The sequence below is a fragment of the Drosophila mauritiana genome, chromosome 3L, assembly GCF_004382145.1.
Source record: "Drosophila mauritiana strain mau12 chromosome 3L, ASM438214v1, whole genome shotgun sequence".
NCBI lineage: Eukaryota > Metazoa > Arthropoda > Insecta > Diptera > Drosophilidae > Drosophila > Drosophila mauritiana.
Genome location: NC_046669.1, coordinates 7512192 through 7522104, shown reverse-complemented (window position 1 = coordinate 7522104; position 9913 = coordinate 7512192). Strand labels below are relative to the sequence as shown.

The window sequence follows — 9913 nt, the reverse complement described above, 5'->3', positions numbered from 1 at the left end:
TAAAAATGTCCAAAAATATTACAAAAGCTGAAAAAATAACTCGAGCAACTAACTGCAGACCAGTTGCTAGTCGGCGATCCCAAAAACTTAATGAAAAGCCCTCGACAAAAGTTTCGAGGAGCGTTGCGCATGCGCTCTTTAATTTTGAACTCTCTGCGATCGGTTGAGGTTGGCCTAGGGCTTTTTGGCCAAAAAACTACAAGCCGAAAGCCATAAGTCACAGCGTTGTCATCGCAGCTTGGCCTGAACTCTGCCAGTCGTCAGCGGTTGTCTCGAGCGGTTGGATCTCCGGTTCGAAAAACATCGTAAGAGCGCTACTACAGTGGACTGCCAAGAAAATATCAATAAAATCGCACCTCAGTACCAAAACTCCATAACAAAAGTGCGGTGGAAATTGTTGTGCTGTTCCGCTGATTCATTTCGCTTTGTGGCGGAAGTTTTCCCCCCATTTTTCACCGTTCGCGTGCGGCCATTAATTTGAATGCGCGGCTGATTTTAATCGCAACCAAAAGCCGCCCACCATTTTCCGGCCAAGTTCGCTTACGTTACGTTAACCAAGAATCAAATAAATATGTGCCACCATTAACCGCGATTGTCATTTGGCCGGCGATTCTTCGATGGGGAAGACGAGAAAAAAGACGATTCCTTTGGCGCGTGTGAAGTTGTGACTCGACCCAATTAGGCAAAAAAAACAAGCGCAAATTATAATTAACAAAAATATTTTAATTATACCAGCTGATGGCGGAAAAAAGCTTTCACTGCAACACAGCAGCCAAACCCGTTTTCGTACTTAAAAACCCGCACATATACGCATACGCTTATAGTTGTTTCCCTCACTATAAGGGACATAATACGATATAGTAAAGCAGCCGCGTCGCATCGCATTCGGCAACTTGTTTATTTCAAAATTATATATAACAAACACCAAAAAAAAAAAGCCCCAAAACGGGTATCTTATAAATAGTGCGCTTTGTTTCGGCACCACAACAACACCAGATCGACACCCCAACAAGTCCGGCTCTCACTTGACGTAGGTCAGGCCAAAGCTCCGCTGGATCAGAAAAAAAAAACCAAAAACTAAAAACCAAAAACAAAAAAGCCGAAACCCGAAAAAGATTCCATACCTGTTGCCGGCGTTTCGATCGAGGGCTCAGAGAGGGGAACCCGATAAATGGGTCTCGCCCCATCATCGTCGTAGACCCCAAACCATCCGATCGTATCTGTGAAAATGATCCACTGGTCTCTGATTGTCAGTGCCCTGGGCGTCTGCGTAGCCGTCTTGGGCGGCTACTGCGGCTGGATTCTCTTCCCCAACATGGTACACAAAAAGGTCGAGCAGGTGAGTCCCCCAAAAAAAAGGTGTTGAAGAATTACACAAAACTTGAAGAATTTTAATGGATAAACACGAAAGCCGGCCTTGCGTTTATGTGGCTTGTGGATTGATGGGCTCCACCATGATACTTACAAAAAAATATATGCCTACAAGAACAAGTTTTTAAGTATTCGGTTTCATTGCTTAAGCAAATGTTGGAATCTCAGTTAGTAATGGCATATTTGAATGTACCTAAAAAGTATCTAATGACAAATCAAAGAATATAATAATATTTTAAACGAATTCTCTACTCACTTCGAGCTAACAAGCCTAGCCTTTCATCAAAAAACCCCACAAAGTTTCTATGTCAAATATTTAGTTTTCAAAGTTCACACAGACATTTTCTCTCACTGACCAAACAAAGGCGAAAAAATGATTCTATTGTTGATTTTTGCTGACCGGCAAGTGGCAAATGAAAGCTGTACAGCGTTTATTGAATAAGTTCCATAGAATTGCAGTGGGTTTGGCTATCGATGAGTCAGTGAAAGTTCAAAGTTCTAAGTGATGAATAAGATTCAATTAGTGGACTATGTTGATTTAATTACTCAATATGTGGTAAGAACAGGTTTTCTCAATTCTCAAGATTATAGCATTGAAAGCTTTAATAACAACTAGAATTTATTCGTAATTTCTTGATTATATGACATTTTTTCATTCATCTGATTAACTGTGGATTTTCATTATTAAAGGGTGTCCGATCCATAAGGTTAGAACATAGCAAATGACCAATCCACTGTAATTCAGCTTATCCGTAATGACATCGCTGTACATGGCCCAAACCAACGCTTTCCACGCTCGGTAACAAGTCTAATTGCTGGGCCAACAAGTGCAATCTCATTTCCCTCAAATGTATCCGAATATCAAACGAAATAATTACACAGATGTTGCAATGGTATTACAGAACAGATCCCTTGGGTCACGCTCCAACCGAATGCCAAATGCAATTGAAATGCCATGAGCAAAGCGAATTAATTTGCTAGTCAAATGCATTTGATTATTATTGGGGTTTTCAACCCATTAGCGCCAAAAACAAACATCTCAATTACGATGCAGGTTCTTGTCCTTCGACGCATTTTATTTATGACCAAGTTTTAATGGCTGGCATTGGGTTGGTTGAATATTATTACTTTTTACTTCAAGCATCATAATGTCTTGGGTCACTCTGTTTAGTACCCACAAAACTATTTTATAAGTTGTACAAAAAGTGTGAGAACCCATAAAGAACATATTGTTAAGTGACGTATCATAACAATTAGCTTTGCATTGTATTTACTCAACAATAGGGTTACAAATTTAAAGAATATTAAAAATGTTACTAAGTTATACTATATAAAGTACTAGGTTATTTACCCATCGCTAGGCACACGCTCGTTGAATCAGGCGTGACATCTTCGGCGCTCATTGCCAAGGCAACTAGAAGTACTTGGGTTGACTTTGAGCTGGGTTTTTTGTTTTTTATTGTAATTAGAATGCAAACACAGAGTTTTATCTTTTTGTACGCAGTGTTGTTGTGTTGGCTTTGCTTTAATTGTTGTAGCGAAGCCAAGTTAATTGCCCTTTTTTTTATATGGCTCTGCCCCTGGAACTTTTGTTTGCCACCCATAACGCTGTTGGGCCGCAAAACTCTTTTTACGAGCCATCGTTAGCAATGAACTTCCGTGTGCACGCGTTTAAGATCCGATCTAGAATGGCCAAAATACCCTCGAAAATCGTAGGGCCTTCAACTTGAAGGTGGTGGTCCGTCCCTTGCACATTAAGCATTTATATTTAAAAATTCAAATGCAGGCGCCAAAGATACAAAAAAAAAAAAAACTGGCCATAAACAAACGAGTCATGAATTGAAATTGAAATTCAAAGCAATTGAAGTCGGTTCGATGGTCAACAGAAAAATGTTGTTGTGCAATTTGGACCGCCAGCAATGCCAAACAATCGCACTCTTTGGGTCTTTATGCCCGCTGTTTACCATTTCTTTCCATCATTCTGACCCACATTTTGGGCCAAATAATAAACAATTTCAAAATTTTTGTTTTATAAATTAAAAAAAAAAAATTAAGGGAACCTTAACTTTTCAGCCAAACCCTTGGCCAATTTGATAGATGTTACGCATACGCCCCTTTGACCCAGCACATTCTTGTCCCAAATCCAATCTAAAGCGAATTTCGAATTTGAAACACGTTTCGCTTCGGCCTGTCTCTTTGCCAAATCCGCTCTATTTCGCAACAATTATTTGTATTTTTTTTCTGAATGACTTTTGGGCCATTGTCAGCCGTCGGCTGAGCCTCTCTTTGGCTCTTGAGGTTAATCAAACGTTTTGTATGCTCTTCGATATGCTGAGCTGAACCGAACTGCGTGTGCATTGACCTTGAGATCTGCCTTAGCCATATAAATATATAGCCCCGTTTTTGTTCAGCCTTTTTTTGACAATTCTTCAATTGTATCAAGTGCAAAGGGGCAGACCATAAAATTATATTGCTGGTCATGCTTTGAGCTTGTTTTCCACTTTTATTTATGTTTCTCGGTCGGCATCTTTATGTTTTGCCAATTTTTGTTTTTTCTGTGAACTGTAAATACTTTTCTGGCTACTGGATTGTAAAAATTAAAATGGAAGGTTAACAGCAAAGGTTTTTTCCAGCATGGGAAATGTTTTTTTCGGACAAAACACAGAAGCGCCGCCTAATTAATTGTATTGTTTTGATAAAATGCGAAATCGATGCAAATATTCCCTTGGTCAATGATCCCCTTCGTTTCGTTGATAATTATAACAGATTATCAAAACAACAAAATAACAATAGAAATTGCATTTTCGAGAAAAATATTATCTTCAACCGAAAACAGGTTTCGAACTTAGCACGACTTCAGTTTGATATCGATGGCAACAATTTTGATATGATTTTTATGGCCCCCTCGGCGCCATTTAATGTCATAAATAATCAACTAAGTCGCGTGATGAGCAGTATTAAAGTATGGTCTGTTAATATTAATGTTAATATACAAGCATATTAAAAATCTGATTTTAATTATACATATTGTAGGATTAAGAACATTAGTTGGTATTTAATGGTTAGCTTACAGCCTTTTTAGTAGTATAATTTGTAATTTACTATCTTTTCAGAGCGTTGTTATACAAGATGGCTCGGAACAATTCAAACGTTTTGTGAACCTACCTCAGCCATTGAACTTCAAAGTCTACATATTCAATGTGACCAATTCGGATAGGATTCAACAAGGTGCCATACCAATAGTCGAGGAAATAGGACCCTATGTATACAAGTGAGTTTAAAAAGCATAAATAAAGTGCACTAACTAAAGTTTTTTTTAATTCGTAGACAATTCCGCCAGAAGAAAGTGAAGCACTTTTCGAGAGATGGCTCGAAAATTTCCTATGTGCAAAATGTGCACTTCGATTTCGATGCCGATGCCTCGGCTCCATATACCCAAGATGATCGAATTGTGGCTCTCAATATGCACATGAATGTAGGTATAGAAACCGGCATAGAAAAAAGCAAATTTTTTAATCGAAATACCGTTTGAGAAATTAAAATCTTAATAATGAATTTGCAGGCATTTTTACAAGTATTCGAAAGGGAAATCACAGATATCTTTCAGGGATTTGCCAATAGGCTTAACTCTCGATTGAATCAAACGCCAGGCGTACGAGTCCTGAAACGATTGATGGAACGTATTCGAGGGAAACGTAAAGTAATTTTATCCACTACTAATTTAATCGAGTCTGATACCCTCCCAGCTGGTGATGGTCTGCTTTTCAATAGAGCCCAAACGAATTCGGCTTTGTCCATATACGTAGATACTATATGCAAAGATTTACTCAGTAGCATGCCTGGGTGGGTACTTTTAACTTGACCTGGTAATGGCTTTTCACGGTTCTCCGATGGACGATACCAACACCATCGGCTGGCTATTTGTCTTTGTTCTGCTTTGGGACCGGGCAATCCAACCGATTTATTATTCCTTTCATTTACCGTTTTCAGTTTATTGTTTATTAATAATGGTCTACCCCAGACGTGCGTCATTGGATATCGTGGGCTTATGAGCTATTAAGCTAATGATTTTTTTATTGCACCAATTATGCCAACTTAACTTTTCGGTTGAGCAAGGTCGGGATCTTAATCGGAATCTGTATCAAGGGGGTTATCAAACTTAGAACTTTAATGATGGAAAAAAGCTATTTATTAATAGATAACATATTTTGCCGAATCTAAAAAATCGACGGGTAATTTATCTTATGATAAAATGCTATTCCACCCAGTTAGTTGCGTTTTGCACTTGAGATTCTGATTAAATAAGCTGTGATATGGACACCAATATTTCGAATCTAATGACCTTTGAACTTATAGCGCCCTTTAGCTGGGTACATGGCATCATGATCAGCATTTTCGATGGTGTCAAAGTAAGTTGACCAGCCACTCAGCTTTGCTGACAGCTTCGCAACTATTTAATTACATTAATTGCAATTCGGCGCATCTCCTACTCAATATTGAAACTTCAAAACGCCAAAGTCAAGATCATACACATCAGATGTAGAATAGCAAAATTTTGATTGGCACTCACCTTGGGTCTCTCTCGTCTATGTAAATATTTTGATAAATTGTCGAGTCGATTTGGCGGCTGGCGAGGAGAAGCCAATGGAAACGGCAGCTGAAAACCGAATGATTGGAAACGTCAATATTCACACATATTCAACTCAAAAACATAATTAATAATAACAATTTGAGCTTGTGCTTGCTACTAATTTATAGCTAACCGCTCCGCCTGCTGCTAATGCTTTTCAAATACATTTAAAATACTAAACTTTTTCTGCCTTGCCCTTTAGCTTTGGTGATTACCGCATCCAAGATACACAATTCAAAATATGTGTTTTATCTATATCTATACATGATTATTTCAGTCTGTGCTGCAAATCTCTGAGAACGATCCTGGCCTGGCTTTACTGCTGGTCCACCTGAATGCCAATCTGAAGGCGGTCTTCAACGATCCAAGATCGATGTTTGTGAGCACTTCTGTAAGGGAATATCTTTTCGATGGAGTGCGATTCTGCATTAATCCGCAAGGAATCGCCAAGGCAATTTGTAACCAGATCAAGGAAAGTGGATCGAAAACTATCAGGGAGAAGAGCGATGGCAGCTTGGCATTCTCATTCTTCGGTCATGTAAGTATTACATCAAAAACTATTAGAATTATTTATTAACCCCGATATATTATATCTTTTCCCGTAGAAAAATGGTTCCGGACACGAAGTCTACGAGGTGCATACTGGAAAAGGTGATCCTATGAGGGTATTGGAGATACAAAAACTGGATGATTCGCACAACCTGCAGGTGTGGCTGAATGCCAGTTCGGAGGGCGAAACTTCGGTTTGTAATCAAATCAATGGAACTGATGCCTCCGCCTATCCGCCATTTCGCCAGCGAGGGGATTCCATGTACATCTTCAGCGCGGATATTTGCAGATCGGTGCAGTTGTTCTACCAAACCGATATACAGTACCAGGGTATTCCTGGATATAGGTACTCTATCGGCGAGAACTTTATCAACGACATTGGTCCGGAACATGATAACGAGTGCTTCTGTGTTGACAAATTGGCGAATGTGATCAAGAGGAAAAACGGTTGCCTGTATGCAGGGGCCTTGGATTTGACCACCTGTTTGGGTGAGTTATTATAATACATTCAACAGATTCATTTTAGTTTCCTTCACAACTATATGGAAACAATGTAGCAAATCAGGAAAGCATGTGAAAACGAAATGTTAAACAAATATTTTCAGCTTGATACCATATAACATTTCCGTGTTTGTTTTACTAATAATTCCAAATGGGTAAAGCGCCGTCATAAAGTTTAATATGTTATATATCAACGCTTAAATATGTCGCGTTAGCACAAATATTTATGTTTAGAATTCAGTTATGTTACCATATCTTCCGCTTATCTGCAGTTCCTCATGTTATTTCACGATAAATTCCAAATTTGCATATCAAAATATTTCCATAAATTTTGACGATCAACAGACTTCTGTGTTGCCGATCTACTTTTAAAAACGACAGAGAGTATTATAACTTTGCAGAACTTATTGGCTCTTTTTTTCGACAAAGTAATAATCATACTTTTTTTTCAGACAATGAAAGCAAGATACTTAAATTCATCAAACTTGGGGATTCCCTTGGCATGAATGAATACCCAAGAATCAATAAACCCTACTTCTTACAAATAAATTCCCCTTTGATTTTGCTAACCAAAATTGGTTAGAGTATTAATAGTTTGATTTCAAGCTAAGTCCAGTTTCATCATCATTTTGTTTTGGCTGAAATAATACTGATTTAATTTAATTAGCATTTTATTTATGTTTTTAGTTGAGGTATCTGATAGTTTGTTTGTTATCTTATATTTTGTGGATACTTAACTCAGATTGTTATGATTGCTTGATCACCTTTATATAAACTTTATAATTAACTGGAGCATTGTAAGACGGCCAAACAACTGATCACCACTAAAAATAAACGAAAGACTCAAGCAATGAACTTTCCGCTTTGTAGAAGTTGTGCGACAAAACCCAGGGAAACCGGAAATATTTGGAATAAATTTTTGACAATTTCTGCTCTTCGTATTTTGTTATGCAAATGAGCCTCTTTATGTCGTCATTTTGTTTGTCTTATGGTGTTTAATTGTCGAGTAGAACTACCCCAGTGGACACCTTTTAAAACACTCGCCTCTGTCACCAAGTTTTGCGGTCGATTAGCTGAGTAATTATAATTATAATTATAAATCAAATAGTGATCGTGGCATCCCAGTTGGTGCGAGATCTAGTTTGAATTTTAATGCGTTTTATATGCAAATCAGCAGCTTGATAAGTGCAAATTGAAGGCATCAAGAAACACAAGTAATAAACTTAAAATTCATGGCTTAAAAGATATAAAAAATCTCCAGATTTCTCAATAAACACGCGCCATCATCTCCTAGCCGACAAATTGCAAACGCTTTTCGTTGCGACTTTGATTTAAGCATAGATTCACATACCGATTTCGATGATCTCGAACCTGTGTGGGCTGGCTTTGATCTTCTTCGATTGTTTAATTTCTTAATTAACACTCGAGATTCGTGAAGCAAAAACGTTTTGCTTCGCATTCTGATCTTAAAATCGCCGCAGGCATTGCGCATTTGAAATCAAAAGTGTTGCCTTTCATTCAACTAGGCGATATAATGAGCCGCTCTTCATTATGAAGTTCTCAAGTGATGTGAACGCTCTACAAATTGAAGCATTAACTTTGATTTTTTATCATATTTATTTGTTTAGGTGTTTGCTGATCGCGCACGTTTCATGCTTGAGATTCTTATGGCAATGCCTTCCTTTCGTCGTATTTCTTTTTTGTTTAATTGTTCAAACGTGAGTTAACAGTTTCGGTAATGAGCATTTGAAATATTCTGTCGGATGAGGAAATTCTTACAAATTGGTTCAGACAGACATCACAAGTAGTTAAGTAAATAAATAAATGTTGTTCTGCGAAAACGTAATGAGAGGCTAAGAAGCTTCCGCGACTTATGAAAACGTATCTTCCAATTAATTTAATTAAATTTAAATTAAGTAGCTGCGTCTTATTAAGGTCACATTATCCAGTTTCTTTCGGAATTATTTCAACAATGTAAACAGAATAATTAAATTGGAATGCAGACAGATGCTTCAAGGAGCTGGTTATGCAAATCAAGGAGTCTGTTTTTATAATGTTTACTTAAAGTAATATATTTTTCATTGTTCCATCTGCATATAGATGCCCCTGTGATTTTGACATTGCCGCACATGCTGGGCGCCTCGAATGAGTACCGCAAAATGATAAGAGGCTTAAAACCAGATGCCAAAAAGCATCAGACTTTTGTGGATGTGCAGTCGGTAAGTAGTATATATATATAGTCGATCTAGAAAAATCGTACAGCTATAATTATTCCATTAGCTGACTGGCACGCCTTTGCAAGGCGGCAAAAGGGTTCAGTTCAATATGTTCCTCAAGAGCATAAATCGCATCGGCATCACGGAGAATTTGCCCACAGTTTTGATGCCCGCCATTTGGGTGGAAGAGGTTAGTTAATCCCAAATATAATTCCAATTAAAATTTATAATATGGTAAATTTGATTTATTCGCAGGGCATTCAACTCAATGGTGAAATGGTGGCCTTTTTCAAAAAGAAACTGATCAACACACTGAAAACCCTCAACATCGTCCACTGGGCGACCTTGTGTGGGGGCATTGGGGTGGCGGTTGCGTGCCTGATATACTATATCTATCAAAGGGGGCGTGTCGTGGAGCCGCCCGTGAAGTAAGATATTAATCATAAATCGGTATTTGTTATTGAGAGTTATGTAAAAATGTATTTGTTATACTACTATTATGTGTGTGGATGTAACACAAGAAGTTTTTGTCTACGAATTTGTATATAATTTATTTTTTAAATGTGATTCTATTGTATTGTGATTTAGCGTTTACTAAAAAAAAAACAAGAAAAACTACTACGAATGAATGAAAATATTGTTTTAT

The 9913-nt window shown here is 37.7% G+C and overlaps 1 protein-coding gene across 3 annotated transcripts; it reads left to right on the top strand.

Annotated features, from left to right (window-relative positions):
* The first annotated feature begins 269 nt into the window (after positions 1-269).
* LOC117140955 (sensory neuron membrane protein 2) lies at positions 270-9862 on the top strand. Of its 3 annotated transcripts, XM_033304174.1 has the most exons (9): positions 270-1339; positions 4485-4642; positions 4699-4846; positions 4934-5071; positions 6279-6539; positions 6607-7039; positions 9152-9270; positions 9332-9457; positions 9523-9861. In XM_033304174.1, exons 1-9 carry the CDS (start codon positions 1229-1231, stop codon positions 9697-9699), a joined length of 1671 nt encoding a protein of 556 aa, XP_033160065.1. In that variant the 5' UTR covers positions 270-1228; the 3' UTR covers positions 9700-9861. The 3 variants fall into 3 exon arrangements, with proteins under 3 accessions (XP_033160065.1, XP_033160066.1, XP_033160067.1); XM_033304175.1 differs by lacking the exon at positions 4934-5071 and having other exon boundaries at positions 9523-9862; XM_033304176.1 differs by lacking the exons at positions 270-1339; positions 4485-4642; positions 4699-4846; positions 4934-5071 and adding an exon at positions 5118-5780 and having other exon boundaries at positions 9523-9862.
* Positions 9863-9913: the final 51 nt, after the last annotated feature.